This window comes from Symphalangus syndactylus, chromosome 8 (assembly GCF_028878055.3).
Source record: "Symphalangus syndactylus isolate Jambi chromosome 8, NHGRI_mSymSyn1-v2.1_pri, whole genome shotgun sequence".
NCBI classification, from domain to species: Eukaryota; Metazoa; Chordata; class Mammalia; order Primates; family Hylobatidae; genus Symphalangus; species Symphalangus syndactylus.
Genome location: NC_072430.2, coordinates 42,076,127 through 42,091,911, shown reverse-complemented (window position 1 = coordinate 42,091,911; position 15,785 = coordinate 42,076,127). Strand labels below are relative to the sequence as shown.

General features: G+C 35.9%; 1 protein-coding gene across 6 annotated transcripts in view; it reads left to right on the top strand.

Annotated features, from left to right (window-relative positions):
• Positions 1-15,477, top strand: part of YLPM1 (YLP motif containing 1) — a 75,707-nt gene extending 60,230 nt beyond the window's left edge. For 2 of the 6 annotated variants that reach the window (XM_055288747.2, XM_055288745.2), the window contains 5 exons: positions 310-390; positions 3,517-3,568; positions 8,496-8,626; positions 14,552-14,734; positions 15,061-15,477. In XM_055288747.2, the coding sequence (XP_055144722.1) occupies positions 310-390; positions 3,517-3,568; positions 8,496-8,626; positions 14,552-14,698 (411 nt within the window). In that variant the 3' untranslated portion in view covers positions 14,699-14,734; positions 15,061-15,477. Of the gene's footprint in view, positions 1-309; positions 391-3,516; positions 3,569-6,638; positions 7,716-8,495; positions 8,627-14,551 lie in introns of those variants that run through there. The other 4 variants (XM_055288746.2, XM_063644072.1, XM_063644071.1 and 1 more) reach the window with 3 other exon arrangements.
• Positions 15,478-15,785: the final 308 nt, after the last annotated feature.

Below are 15,785 nucleotides of genomic sequence, written 5' to 3'. Positions count from 1 at the left end.
ATACTCGTTAAAGATTTTTAAAAGTCTAGTAATCCATAGGCATTCAGAATAGGTAACCATCTACTTAGCACTTATACTTAACTTTACAGGGAATTATACAGATGGATATTCAAGGAAAATTAAAGGCAATAGTATCTTGTCTTTATCAGTTCTGTTTCAAAATTTAGGGTATTAAAAATTACTTGGTATGTAACAGTGAGCCTGTCTTGCTCTGGGCAACTGTATTCATTCCAGATCTCAATGAGGGAGTCAACATTTTGCTAAATGTTAACTCAGTCTTTTTTTTTTTTTTTTTAATGGTTGGTATAGGTAGAGATGGAAGATTTTGATGCAAATATCGAAGAACAGAAAGAAGAAAAGAAAGATGCAGAGGAAGAGGAAAGCGAACTGGTAGGAGACAGACCAACCACTTTGAACAGTGTCTCTTTATTAAAATTCTTAAAGAAGGTTTAAATTCAGATCTGTGGTCAGACAACTGCTGTTGATATACACTTTAGTGGTAAAAGTTTCCATAATCATCTTCAAGGAGACTTTTGGATACTCTTTATTTTTCCCCAGACCAAAAGAACCCTCTACTGTGGTGTTAAAAGAAAGTTTTAACAGAGTGCTAAGAAACTTACTCTTGTACTCATCTATTTGTGGGTGGTTTTAGGGGAGTATATACCTTTTAAGAAAATCAATTACATATGAAAGGGCATTCTTACATTCCAGCAGATATGTGGCACAGCCTACCCAACATATGCATAATTGTCTCTTCTTTGCTACAAGATCTCCAAATTTGAGTTTCTGTCAACAGAGGCAGAAGAACTTATTGAATGGGGAGGCAGAGGGTTGCCACTGGCTGCTAGATTTGTTCTTCTGCATTTTATCCTAAGTGACGGGGAAAAATTAAATGACTGTGTAGGCAATGGATTTTGCTTAGGCTGGTTAGAGGCTTACATAGTGTGAGTTTAAAGTTTCTGTGTAGCTAATGTAAAATGCTTTCGATCACACCTCTGTGGAGATGTTTGCCTTTCCCTGTCATTCAAGAATATGCGACCTATAGAGTTACGTTGACTTTTCAGTGTTTGCTAAAGTACAGAGATTAGCAATGCCTTGGAATAGTGTTGCTTTTTAAATCCAGAATATTACTCGGTTTATTTAATACTTGAGCCCTTGCTAAAGTTGCTCCTCATATTCTTTTGAAAATGTACAAAATGAGAACTCTGATTCCTACCCCTAGAGTATACAGAATCTCCAGGGAGTGGTCCCATCAAACCCGTGTGTGATATAGAGGACTCTTGATAAAAACTGTTTATATAAAGATGGTGTCAACCTCTACATTCCAAGATTTCAAATGTGGATTAAAAAATAAGTTTTAAAGTTAATGGCATTTGAGTCTCAGTATGTGTTTTTTTAAAATATATTTTTTTTAAGTTGTATTTTGGCATATATAATTTAAAATGTAGGCAGGATATTCACTACAAGGTCCACGCTCTTCTGGAATATGGCTAATGACTTCTTTAGCCATTTGCAGCGTGTGTACTAGAAACTGATTATGTGAGAAGTCTATAATGTTTTAGCTTTCTGAAGCTCCGTCTTTCTTTTGTGGAGATTTCAGTTCAAGATATGGTTCATAACATCTGACTTGCTTAGGTATAGGTCAAAACTTGGGAAATTTTAATCGAATGTACTATTACTTTTTAAAGTGAAACACACTGTAATACTATATTTTTACATCAGAGTCATGGCAAGGAAGCCTTAGAATTCTACCCTGCTGGATTATCTGTTTTATTTCCAAGTGGCCTACAATTTCAAGCAATGGGAGAATAATATAGTTTAAAGGAAGCACAGGATGATTCCAGCAGGGGGAAATGAATACACTTGTTTGCCTAACTTGATTATAAAACTTCTCTTAACCCATTCAAAGATGCAGAATTGAAATCTTTTACTATTGGAGTCCATTCCAAGAGTAAAAGATTCTTAGAGAATATATTAACCAAGGGTTAAGAGCAAGTTTCATACCAACCACTCAGATCCTTTAAATGGAATTCTCAGTAAACCTTGCATTTTCCACTCTGCACTAATTAATATAGCTGGATGAAATCCAAAGTTTTGCTGGTAAAGATAATCGTTTGTAGGGGATCATTGGTATGATAGTTTGCCTTCTTTAGTGCTTCAGCGAACCTAGTAGATAAAATTTATAAATATATTATTCCAGTGATGCTTAAAGTTTTCAGATGATTTTTAAGATGTAACTTGTCTTCAGTACTTTTAGCACTATCACTTCAGCATAGCTTTGTCTTGGTTTGTTCTAAAAAATGTATTTGGAAAATATATAATCTGTAATCCAAAATAGTACCTAGTAAGTTGAAATTGAATTACTAGTTCTGGCTGGTAGACTAGAAATGTATGAAACCCATAGGATTATGCTCTAGTAAACTCTTACACAGAAGCTATCATCATGAAATCTTCAAAATGCTTTGTGACTTACTTTACCTGTGTGTCAGTTTGTTTCATGAACTTGAACATTCCCAACAGTAGAGAGATAGATTGATTCATAAAAGAAGATACTGACACCTTTGATGAATCTGTCCTATTTACTAGGTTCCAATATTAACATTTCTGTATGTTAGGTCTAATGGAAAACAGTCTAAATGAAGGTAAAGGGGAATAATGATAAATCACATGGTAAAAGCATATACTTGCTAGGTGAATAAACAGAAATGATTACTGTGTAGTTCAATAGGCACATTGGGAAATTTGAAAATCTTTTGGGAGTGAGTTTGAAATAAGCCACCCAGTTATTTTATGAAATATAAGATGTAAGTTGCCAGTGGAGATTTCTGGTTTTTCATGTAAGAGGAAAACATAATTTTAAAAAACATCAGAAATAATAATCTAGTTTCCAACTGATAAAAATGTTCTGAATTTGATTCAGTAAAATTAGCCTTTGTATGCTTTAACTGGTAAATGAATTGAGTCGTTTTAAAATGAAGTCGAACTTCCTAATCGGGTAATTGGGTTAAGTGCCACCAATTCTTTTCCTTTCTTTTGAGTACTTAAAATTACTGAAATATAAAGTAACTATCTTGAAGAACACTTTTTGCACCTTATGGCTACTATCACTTGAGAATAGCAGTTGTATTTAGAAGATAACCTAGCTAGTATTACAAATTCTCTGATACTCTGAGTAATATTAATATTAGCACAGTAACTACCTGTACATTCTTATCATATTTGCTATACAGCTGTTGTTCAGACTACAGTTGTGAGTCCTGAACTGTAGCTGCCTCAAAGCGCCTTCATGATACTATTCTGAAGTGACTACTCTGAAATATGGACAGTGAAGTTTGGTGAATTTGGTCATTTAGTTTCTTCAAAGATAATGAGATTGTGTTTCCCCTAAGGATGTTTTTACAGCTAGTCAGTGGAAACTGAATCCATTCCCAGTTTTAATGCTTTTCCAGTTCAAACGTGATATGCATGTATGTGTCTCTTTCTAACCCTTCGAGCTTCTCTCTGTGTACGATTTAGGGTTACATTCCGAAAAGCAAATGGGAGATGGACACATCTGAGGCAAAGCTAGGTGGGTATTTCCTTTTTCCTGTTTTTGTATGTGATACCTGATGGTAATGGTCATAGATCTTTCTGCTATAAGAGGAACAAATTTCCTAAAACTTCTACTTGAACAGAGATTTGTGGCCTACCTTATATCCTCCAATCTATTTTGCTAGCTTTTATATCTTGTAACAAAGTGATAAGTATTTTAAAAGAACTGCTTTCAATACTGTTTAAAGTTTTTAGAGTCAACAGAAATATTTGATAATTTAGCAACAAAATATTGTCACTTATAAAATCTATTCTTTTATATTAATTAGAAATGTTGGTGCTAATGAGATTTCTTTTTTTAAAGAATATTAAGTGCAGTCTAAAGTTAAACCTGATTGTGAATACTTTAGATAATAAAAATAATATAAAGTTTAAAATTAATTAAAAGGCATTTATTCTCCTTGTATAATAAATGAGAGTTTCTGAGTAGAGAGGAGTAGATATATAATTCAGGTTATTGAGGAGCCTACTTTATAAGATTCAGTTTAAATTTTTCTTCAAATTGTTAATGCCAAATTCCAAGGTAAACCAGTTTAAATGATTGTCTAAATCAGAATTTGGAGTTGCTTAATGTGAAGTTATCTGTCAAACAAAAAAGTCATACATATCCAATGGATTCCCTCTATTATTTGTTGGTGAAAACTGCAAAATATTTTTTCAGTTTTACTTCGCTTAAAGAGAACCATTTAACATGTTGATTAAGATGTATTAATAAAAATCTAATACAATGTACTAAGGACTTTTTGAGATCAGCCTTACTGATGTATGAAGTATGACTGTCAGTTTATGTTTCTTTTCCTGGTGTTATACTCCAAAACTAAAGAAACCATCTAAGTATCTTAAATTGATAGAGGAAGTTTGAGTCATTTAGCTGCTTCATTGCTTGGGACATGTGTTTCTGACATCAGAGGAGTGCATTTTACATGCAATTACATAAGCTATGCCTTTAATTTGCCCCAACTACTTGTGTTAGTAGTTGGTATTGACTAGGTTCTGTGTTAAAAGACAGTTCCACGAACTGTATTATTACATTACTGGTATAGGTGCTTTGTTGTCAAGTCTAAAAGATTTTTTTTAGTTTATGTCGTGTGAAAATTATATGTGGTTTTTGACATATTCTTCTAGTAGTCTTCCCTCTGTGGGAAATCTTAATAATAACCAATTGTCATCTTCCAGAGACCCTTAAAGCACTTATGTGTTTAAATGCAATTAAATATGTAGGAAAATGAAAATTACAAAATACTTTTAAAATAATAATAATGCTTTAGTTCTGCTTATTTCAATGTTAGATTAACTCTCTGTGAAGTTCTGTACATTAGAATGACCCATAATATGCCAAGATCATTTCTCTCTTCTGGTTCTCTTAAATATTGATTATCCTTTAGGGCAAAGAGAGATCATAAATAAAGATAGTTAAGGGGAATGTAAAAGTGATAAATATTAGCTTAACATGTAATCTTTAGAGGCCTCGTGTAATACATGATCTGGGGTAATGCTGTTTTAAACTCAAGCCAGTCCATCTTTTACTTTTCTTTCTGTTTTTAAAAGGAAAAGGGAATTTAGTTGTGATGATTATTCAAGAATATATTATTAATATTGGTATTTCTTGGAATTTCTGGAAAAAATTCTGGCCCGTCTACCATTTGCTTCTCAGAAAAAAACACTTTATACAAATTTTCAGCTTTAAAGACAGAATAGTAGACAATGAATTCCAGAAATGGATTTTTAAAATAAACCATTTCAATGAAAGTCACTGAAGATCTGGTAATAAATCTAGGAAATAAATTTTAACATATTTGCAGTCGGGTTTTTATTTTTTAACAAGAGTGACAGTGATGTTGTATATAAGGACTTGTATCTTGCACCACTGTATTGAGAGCTAATCCCACCACAGAGGAAGGCAAATTTACTGTGCATTCTTGAAAGTGCTTAGTACTTTGAGGTTGGTCCATTGAGCCAACTGAAAAGATTCTTCTCTAAAACATGAGGATCTTGTGTCATATCTTGTAGCCTATTTATGTTGCCTTCCTTATTATAACAAATTTAATATAATTTGATTACCAAGTACAGTTTATTTTTCTGAGTACTTTACCAACATTCTCCAATTACTCTTGGAAAATGATTATACTGGGTGGAAATGTATTAAGTTTTAGCAGTGTCACATGTTGAGCGAAAACAGTTGAATCTGAAACAGAGGAATTTTGATTCACAAATGAGTTTGCCAGTGAAAACATACTTACCTATAGTCTTTCAAGCAGCTGGTTAGATCTTATTGCAGATTCTTGGTCTATGCTCATTAAGTATAGTACACAGTTCAGCCTGTGCCTGAATGTTAAATTGGAAGTGATGTGATTTTAGAACAGTTCAGAACAGGCCTGAGCTACTTCTGGCATGGGGTTGTTGAAGGCTGCCTGTGGCCCACCTTCAGTCCCAGCAGACTGGTTCTTCCCTGCTGGGTCACAGGCATCCTAATGCAAGGGTGGGTTGTTACTTGCCACATCAGGTGCTGGGATTCAGCATTGAAGCTACTTTAAACTCCAGTGACATGATTTTAGTTTCTCATACTGTGAAGCTAGAATATTTGAGACTGTTACCATCCTAATTTAGGTTTCTTCATATAAAGTATTTTTGCTTTTCTCATCTCAGTGTCATTTGTCTCTACTCTTGAGTTGTATATTGGTTTTCTACATGTCAGACAGATTCATCTCTTCAGAGTTGGAATATTATTATTATTTGTATAGGTGCATAATCTTGTATGTTTACTTTGAACAGATTTTCAGAAATACCATTTACATTTAGAAAATACATAGCTGTATCTAAGGAATTTTTCTGTTGTGCTATAATACATACTGTTTCAAATATGTGGTAAAATTCTGTGACCTGCCATATTGGATTTAAAACTTCATCTTCATCTTAAAACTTCATCTTTTGAAATCTCTGAAAATCATTAGTGTGCATGTATTGAACACCAGTCTTTATTCTGTAATTAACACCCCAGATTTCTTTCCCCTCACCTTATGCCATCCATCTGTGTGTTTGGTTTCCAGTATGCCATATGGAAGAGGTGTGAGCCTTTCTTCAGCCCAAGAAGGAAACTTTAAACATATTTGCACAATAAAATTTCAAATTAAACATTTCAACAAGGGTGCTCAGACTAGAAATACATGCTCTTCTGAAATTCCATGTTGCAACTGTAACTCCTGTCATATATACCCAGTGTATGAGGAAAAGTTCTTGCAGTTTTCACACTGCCCTTCTGTACTGCTGCCTGGCTGTGCTCTGTTGTTGGAATTGAAATATGAAATTTTTATTTTGAAGTATGTTAATGTCAAAGTTGATCGTATTAAGTTTGGAAATCCTTTGAGGTTTATCTAATAAGTGTGTTGGAGCTTCTTTCTCTTCTGGTAATACTGTACCCTGTTGAACCAAGAACAGTTTTATTGTTTGTGGGACTTCGTTGGTTTTCTAATACCATAACCTGTGTCCCTGTGCAGTCAGGGGGTCACTTCTTTAAGATCATGTATAATACGGCCCGTCATATACACGTAGATAGAGCCATTTGGTATAGCATGTGATTCCAGAGATTAGAAGACTGGATCTGTGGAATCAATACATGTTAAAATTTTGCCAAAATGAGATGATTAAAATTTTTGTGAGTTTTATAAACTGTTGCAGTTTGCCTTACTGATTTTTCGATGATAATCACTTTTATGGGAAAGGGGCTTAGGAACAAAAAACTTTGCCAAGAATGCAAAATCTTACTGGTTTTTAAAGCTTGTAACAGTTAGTTGTGTGTAAAACTTTTATATTTGAAACGTAAACTCACCCTTTCTGCCACTGCTTTCATTGCACTTTTCATACCAACTTCTCTCCAACGTGGTGTCTAAAAGATTTTTATTATATACACTCTTTATGGAATTCAATGAAGTGTGGTTATGCTGTGTTTCTGAAGTTTTTAGGCTTTTCTTCATTGGCCTGCCTAATACTAGTGTGTTTCTATAACTTCAGATGATTCAAAAATTTAGTGCTTCATTGTAGCAATAAATGTATATAACTCATAATATCCTACATGTAGTATTCAAAATCAATTATTAATAACCAATAAAAGACTCAACACATTTTCATTGCGTGTTCTTCTTTAAGACACCTAAACTCATATCTCATGATTTCTGAATCTGCAATCCCTATTCATTAATTGATTACAGTTTTTGAGTTGTTGGAAAGCCCAGCCCTCTCAGATTCAGGGTTCAGAAAGAATTACCAGGTCTGGTAAAATTGTCTGACTAGCCCTTAGCCTCAGAATGGTCAACTTCATAGTATAAGCAAAGAAAGTGGTGATCTCATATAGTCAGCTTATTCATAAACATTATTTCATGGTGAATGCACTCACAGCAACCAAAATCCAAAAAAAAAAACTGTTCATCTAAAACCTTAAACGTTAGCTTGGCTCATTAAGTTCTTGGTACTACCTGCTTTTCATATGACACAGTATCAAACATGATTGCAGATGAAATGGGTGGTGTTAATATTGTGTTAAAGAAAAAAAGAATGGAAGACACTGTCTAGAAAAGCCCAACTTTGCATTTGCCATCAGAACATGAGAGCTTTGGTGGGTGGGAGGACAAGGAGACCAGGAGCCAAGTGCCTTTTCTTGCCTTGCCCATATTTGCTCTTAAACCAACATCATAAACATAATGGCTACCAGTGTGAATACCAAACAATGGAAATTGCACAGAACTTGATATTATCTCAGCCAAGAAGATAGTTTGGATCTGCAAGTGATGCTGCACTCAAAAATGTGGATATGCCCTCTGAAAGCATTCCAGCCTTCTTTTCCCCTGTGTGTGTGTCGTGTGCAAACTCACACTCTTCCTTAATGCTACGGCTCTGTGTTTGTCCCTCAGACAAGTTGGATGGCTTGAGGACTGGTACTAAAAGGAAACGTGACTGGGAGGCCATTGCCAGCAGAATGGAGGATTATCTTCAGCTCCCGGATGATTATGATACTCGTGCTTCTGAGCCTGGGAAGAAGAGGGTAAGAGACTTTGTCAATAGCTGCCAACAAATGAAGGGCCCATTTAGGCATCTGGTTTACAGGCAGATAATCACATGGATGCTATTTTTAGAATGATTTAGTTTATGCTATGTCATGTATCCCAAAAAGGAGTCATACCTTATAAATTATCTCATCAAAATGTACAAGTAACTTAAAAAATTGGAGAACAGAACCTCACATGGCTAGCACGTTGTCAACCTTAAAGGCATTGGGAGTGGCCAGTCACTTGTGCCATTTTGTCGTAGGGCAAAAAAAGCCAGGTACAGAGTAGGGTATTGAAGAGAACCTGTGGAACTTCTTAATGGATGGGGTGTGGAGGGTCCAAAGGTAGATCAAGGGTGACCCCTTGGTACGCTGACCATGAGCACTGCATATGTGTGGTACCATTTAGTGAGAAAGAAAACTAGGGGAGTCATAGGTCATAATTTTTGGAACGGAGAGAAATAATTTAAGTTCTGTGAGAGAAATTCTAATTTTTCTTCTAATTAAGTTAGAAATGTAAGTGAAAATGTCAAAATGACTGTTGGATTTATTAGTATAAAACTCACCAGAGAGATCAGACTGAACTAACAAATTTCAGGAAATGGTATTTAAAACCATGGGACTGAATGATCTTGCCCAAGGAAAAAGTATAAATGGAAAAGGTAATAGGACGCCAGACTCCAAAATTTAGTTCAGATAGAGGTGTTTCAGGAAGAAAAGAGTGTAGTCAGTTTTTAAATGATGCAGAAAAGACAAGTAAGTTCGGAACAGATAAATGGCTGCTAGATATTGGCAACATGGAGGTCACTGATGATTGTAGTTTGTCATCAGTCTACAGTGATGAGGGGGCAGAAACCAGTTTGGAGCAGATTAAAGAATGAATAAGAAATGATGAAGTACAGTACAGCATATATAGGCAACTTTTTGAAGTTTTGCTATAAAAGGGAATAGAGAAATGAAGCTAGGACATTAGGACATTATTTACGTAAATGTTGAATTCAATAAAAGTGATAGATGTGTATATCCTTTAAAACAAAGCAAAGGGATCGTATTATATATACTGTTCTGTACAAGTCTTTTTCAGCTAATCCATCTTGATCTTTCTATATAAGCATATACAGACCTACCATTCTTTTTAAAGGGCTACTTGGTGTCCCATTGTTTGGTTGTACAATCAGTTATTTAACTAGGCCCTTTGTGTTGGTCCGTTTGCGTTGCTATAAAGGAATACGTGAGATTGGGTAATTCATAAAGAAAAAAGGTTTATTTTGGCTCACTGTTCTGCAGGCTGTACAAGAAGCATGGTGCTAGCAACAGCTCCTGGTGACGCCTCAGGAAGTCTTCAGTTATGGTGGAAGACAAGGGGGGAGCCAGCATGTGATGTGAAGAGAGAGGAACCAAGGGGAGGGGGTTCCCAACTCTTTTTAACAACCAGATCTCACATGAACTCAGAGTGTGAACTCACTCATTACCATCAGGAGGGGACCAAGACATTCATGAGGGATCCTCCATGACCCAAACACCTTCAGTATCGGGGATTACAATTCAACATGAGATTTGAAGGGGCAAACATCCAAACCATAATGTCTTTACTGATGGATGCATACAGTGTTTCCATTTATTGCCAATACAGATGTGAAGGTTGTGGTGTGTATGTCTCTCTTTACATACCTACATGCAAGTAATTGCCTGTTTTTCTACACTTCGACCAGCAGTGCTGTTATCAAACTCTTTAACTTTTGACAATCTGATAGGTAAAAAGAATAGTATCTCATTTTTCATTTATTTACTTAAGAATGAGGTTGTGTATCATTTATCTTTATGCATCATTTCTTTGTATTTCTTTCTTAATGAATTTTCTCAGTGCCTTAGTGTGCTTATTGTACTTTGTAATGGGCACCATTACAAAGAATCCAGGTTTCAAAGCTTTTTAAAATACTGCAGATACTCCAAAGCCTGCCCTTGTCTGTGTAGCTTCAAAGGATGGGTAAGGGAGAGCCCATTGCCATTTGCACCCAGCTTCACCAAAGGACTGCTTATAGTGATACCTCTTACTCCAGTTTTAAGGCTGGAGCCAACAGAGGCAGAAGTGGCCCTTCCTTGCAAATAATAAAGTGTAGTTCTGGTAACAATTAGTAATCTAAAATGAGAAATATTTTCTCTGTTTTTACTCAGGTAACTATCACTGTCTTCACTGAGGGGTATGTAATCCCATGCAGTTTATTTTGTTAGGTTGAGTGACCAAAGAGAACTGAGTGGTGCACATTCTAGTTCTTTAAAGTTGCTGCTCTTTAACTCTCCTCCCCCGCCTTATACCTTGACTTCAGATAGTTTTTAACTCTTGAACCACTCACCAAAACCAACATTAGAGCACAAGGAGATCCTACAGGTAGCAAAGAATACAGAATGCTGTGCATTATTCATTCCTTTTCTGGAGTTTCTTTGTTTCTGTGATTCAGCTTGTTACAGATATCAGGTGGGTTCTTGGGATTAACTTCCTCTATAACAAAAAGGTGGTTCTGTAGAGTTGGTTATATTAGAATTTTGCCTAAATGGCTAGGCTTTAAAATATAATTTACTTTTAAAATGTTTGCTTGCTTGGGTATAAAATGGTAGCTTACTTGGACTTTAATTTGTATTTCTTTGATGACTATGGAAGGTGAACATTTCCCTTGTTTGTTTGCTGAATTTGTGTATTTTAGAAATATTTATAGTGACAGTGGATGAAATATAAGTACCTCAAACCTTTGAGTGCTAGTCAAGATTTTTCTGTATTATAACAATTTTATTTTTACAGGAAAAAACAACAGCAAAAATGTTGTAAGTCTCAAAAGTACCTCTAGGAAAATTAAAAGGGACACTGACATTCAAGAAGCCATTTCAAGCTGAAAGTCATTATTCTGTTCCTTATATTTTTAGTGGTTCGGTAATCATTTATTTATTCCATATGTTGAATGTCTTTGTACGAAGTCTATGAATGAGTCCTCTTAAGGAGCTGACATCCAGTGGAGGAATTCAACATGTAAATAAATAATTTTACTATAGTATCAGTATAAATTAGAGATATTAACAAAATACAGTAGTTTCCAAAATATTTTAATTCCAACTTCATTTGTTTTTTGTTTTTTATTTTTGAGACAAACTCTCACTGTGTTGCCCAGGCTGGAGTGCAGTGGCATGATTTTGGCTCACTGCAACCTCTGCCTCCCAGGTTCAAGCCATTCTCATGCCTCAGCCTCCTGAGTAGCTGGGATTACAGGCACCCACCACCACGTCCGGCTAATTTTGTTTGTATTTTTAGTAGAGACGGGGTTTCACTATGTTGGCCAGGCTGGTCTCAAACTCCTGACCTCAGATAATCTGTCTGCCGCAGCCCCGCAAAGTGCTGGGATTACAGGCGTGAGCTACTGTGCCTGGCCTAATTCCAATGTTAAAATCTTGGGCATTTATTTGCAAACATACTACTCATTTCAAAAACAACTACACGCTTTTTCTTCTAATCCTATATTCTTTATTTTATCTGAGTTTTAAAACTCAGAATTTAAACTGTAGATTTAAAAGTAGCAAGGTGAGATTGATCAGTATATTTAACTATGTGCTGAGGATGCCATGGGAATGGATTTAAATTTGCTGTGGGCTGTTTACTTTTTCTTTGTTCAATGAGCCTTATCATATAAGGGGCAAACTGTGGCCACTGAACAAAGAAAAAGTAACCAGCCCACAGCAAATTTAAATCCATTCCCATGGCATCCTGAGCACAGTAGTGTGTTTTCACATAAATGCCCAAGACTTAGTTCGTAATGATCTTTCGCTAAAATGTGTATCCTTGATCCAGGTGGAGCTGAGAGAATATATATATGAATTTAATTTTGTTTATTTATTTATTTATTTATTTATTTATTTATTTATTTATTTATTATTGAGGTAGGGTCTCTGTATCACCCAGGCTGGACTACAGTGGTGTGATCTTGGCTTACTGCTACTTCTGCCTCCCAGGCTCAAGCAATTCTCCCACCTCATCCTCCCTAGTAGCTAGAACTTCAGGCACCCACCACACACCATACCCAACTAATTTTTGTATTTTTAGTAGAGACACGGTTTCGCCATGTTGCCCAGGCTGGTCTCGAACACCTAGGCTGAAGTGATCTGCCAGCCTCGGCCTCCCGAAGTGCTGGAATTACAGGTGTAAGCCACTGTGCCTGGGTGTATATGTGAATTAATCAAAATAGGTACTTCAGCATTGATGAGCAGAATGCCCAAAGATTTTTCTATATTGAAGCCCACATTATTTTTAGGCTTCTTACTAAAGCCCATGAAAGACATTGAGCCATAGGTTTTCTATACACTAAAAACCTACTTTCTGGAAAGTCAGATGTTGTCAGTTTCTTCCCACTGCTATTACTTTGGCTCCTCCTTTTGACCAGGTGATACTGTTAGAAGCCTAGTTATTTCATTGCCAGTCATGCAAATGGTAATTAGTGTACATTAGAGCAATAATGCATTCCCGGGTCCAGTGTAAAGAGCATGGTGTTTCCATGCTCTGGTTCTCTCTCCTTGTCACAGATAATAAATCACAAGCCATGTTTAAAATACATTCTCTGCAGTCTTTGATACTGTATAGTGCAAGCAACAGATTCATAGTTTCTTTTTAAGAATCTGAACTTTTTACAGAATATGTATATCTCCATATACTTTTAAAAACATATTAACATAATATGTGGCTGGGTATGGTGGCTCATGCTTGTAATCCTAGCACTTTGGGAGGCCAAGGCAGGAGGATTGCTTGAGCCCAGCAGCTTGAGACCAGCCTGGGCAACATAGTGAGACTCTGATGCTAAAAAAAAAAAAAAAAAAAAAAATTACAAAAATTTAAAAAAAGCATAAAATGTAAGAATATCTATATTTTAAAAATCAGAATACCAATAGGAAATATCCCTGATCCATATATTTGTAGTTGTAATCTTGCCATGAATTATATCAGTTGAGTCTGTTTCTTGGTCTCTTTATCTCATGAATGAAAGTAATAATACCAGCTTACTGTTTTCTCTAAGATTAAATTTCAAGAAATATTTTTGTGTAGAGATAAATAAAATTCAGTTATTGATCTAGGGTGTTGATAGTCTGTTAGGGAAGACAGATCTATAAGTGGATAATTACAGTACAGTGTGGAAGTTCAAAAGCAGACATATCAAAATCCAGAAGTTAACTGTGGGAAGCAGTGATTATTTGATTGGCAAAAGAAAAAGGGGTAAGTCAGGGAAGGATGACTAGACTCATGCCAAGTGGATAAGGTTAGGGAAAAGACATTTCAGGAAGAATGACTAGTACATATATGCAGAGTTACAGGACATGAAATGGTGCGATGCGCTTTGAGTGCTAGAAGGAAGTCTGTATTGTTTATATAAAATGCCATAGGCACTGGCCAGAGATGTTGCAGGAAAGTGTAGTTGGGGCCAGATCAAGAGGGACCTGAGTTCTTGGACTTTACCTGGTAGGTAAGGGAAGGAGTTAAAGCAAATGAGTCACAACTGTTTGTTTTAGGAAGATCACTCTGGCAGCATGAATCTGGAGGGGGTGAGTACAGACAGGAAGACTAGGTAGAGATTAGTGCTTTGCTTTCAGGAGAAAAAAAAATGAGGCCAGTGAATTATTAAATAAAAAGGAATGGCAGAGGAGAAAGAGAGGACAGGATTGAGCTGAACTGTTCAGGAGCTGGAACGGTTAGGACTTGGATTGGCCAGAGAGTTTTCTCTCTGTGACTTAAAATATATGGCTTTTCCCAGTTTTCCTGGGTTAGTTTTTAATTTTTTAAACTTGCGGTTTCAAATGAGTCATTCTACCCCTTAGACTGTCCATAGAGGGAGGGGGCTCTTTGCATATTTATTTTTCCTAAAGCTCAGCCTAATGCTGTGTTCTTTTTAGGTCAGATGGGCAGACCTGGAAGAGAAGAAGGATGCAGATAGGAAAAGGGCCATAGGTTTTGTGGTTGGACAGACTGATTGGGAGAAGATCACAGATGAAAGTGGTCACCTGGCTGAAAAAGCCCTCAATCGAACCAAATATATATGAGACTTAGTTTTTGAACGGAGTCATTATTCCTCTAAGGTAAGAGTACACAGTCACATAAATAGCCTACTGTGTGGTTACTTCAAAGGGTTTGAGATAAAGAAGACAGCATATTTTGCTAAAAATGCTCTCTTCTCGTGTTATTTTATAGTTCTGAAAGAGTAAGTATGTACTAGTTGTTAACATTTACAATACTATTAGAAAAGGAAGCCATTTTCTGCAATCTGGCTCACTTATAAAAATAAAAACCTTGAGAAAAACTGAATTCTATAGATTTGGGAAGGAGTGAAATGATGTTATACTAAGGGCTACTGAACTTTTTGCCTGTTTTTTCCAGGTGTGACAGCCTTTTCTTTTCTTTCCAGGTGGTTCGCTTTGAGGTGGTCTGAAGCCAAGGCCTCACGGAGCTTCTTTGTGTGTCACCTTGCTTCCACGTTTCAGTTCTTGTTTTGTTTCTACTGCTTTAGTTTTTTTTAAAGTTCTCCAGTGTCCCCAAGAGGTATTAGAATCTTGCTGTACCCCAAGCAAGATGTTAATTTTTCTTTTAACTATTTTGGGGAGGGAGGGAGTGATAGCTTAACTGCTGAAGCCAGGCGGGGGTCCGCTGGAGGATTCCAACAGAGAATATTTCCTCCACTGTACAATGTCACAGACTATCTCTATTATCATTGCTTTGTGGCTGCTTCTGTTTTTTACTGTATGTAACTGGTAGCTGATTGTACTAGGATTAAAAACAATAAACTTTCATGATAAAGCCGATGAGATTCATGGGCTATACAGCATGGGCCCTTTTCTCCTGTTTTCTTAATTTTGTTTTTAATTGCTTTTTAAATATGGTATGTCCTAATTAAATGCTAGCTGAACATCCCAAAACCTCTTTTTCATTAAATATTATGGCTCAGTGATTCCGTAGCACATGTTGTAAAACACAGGGTTCAAATGTTGTTCAAAACACTCATCTTTGTTTTATAGCTCATTTCTCTATCTTTGTGTCTTGAAGACTGATAAACCAAGTTCAAATATTCATCAGTTCCCTGGAGCATATCCATTCTGTAATATGATGCTTTATTTAAAAAATTTTTTTGATTCT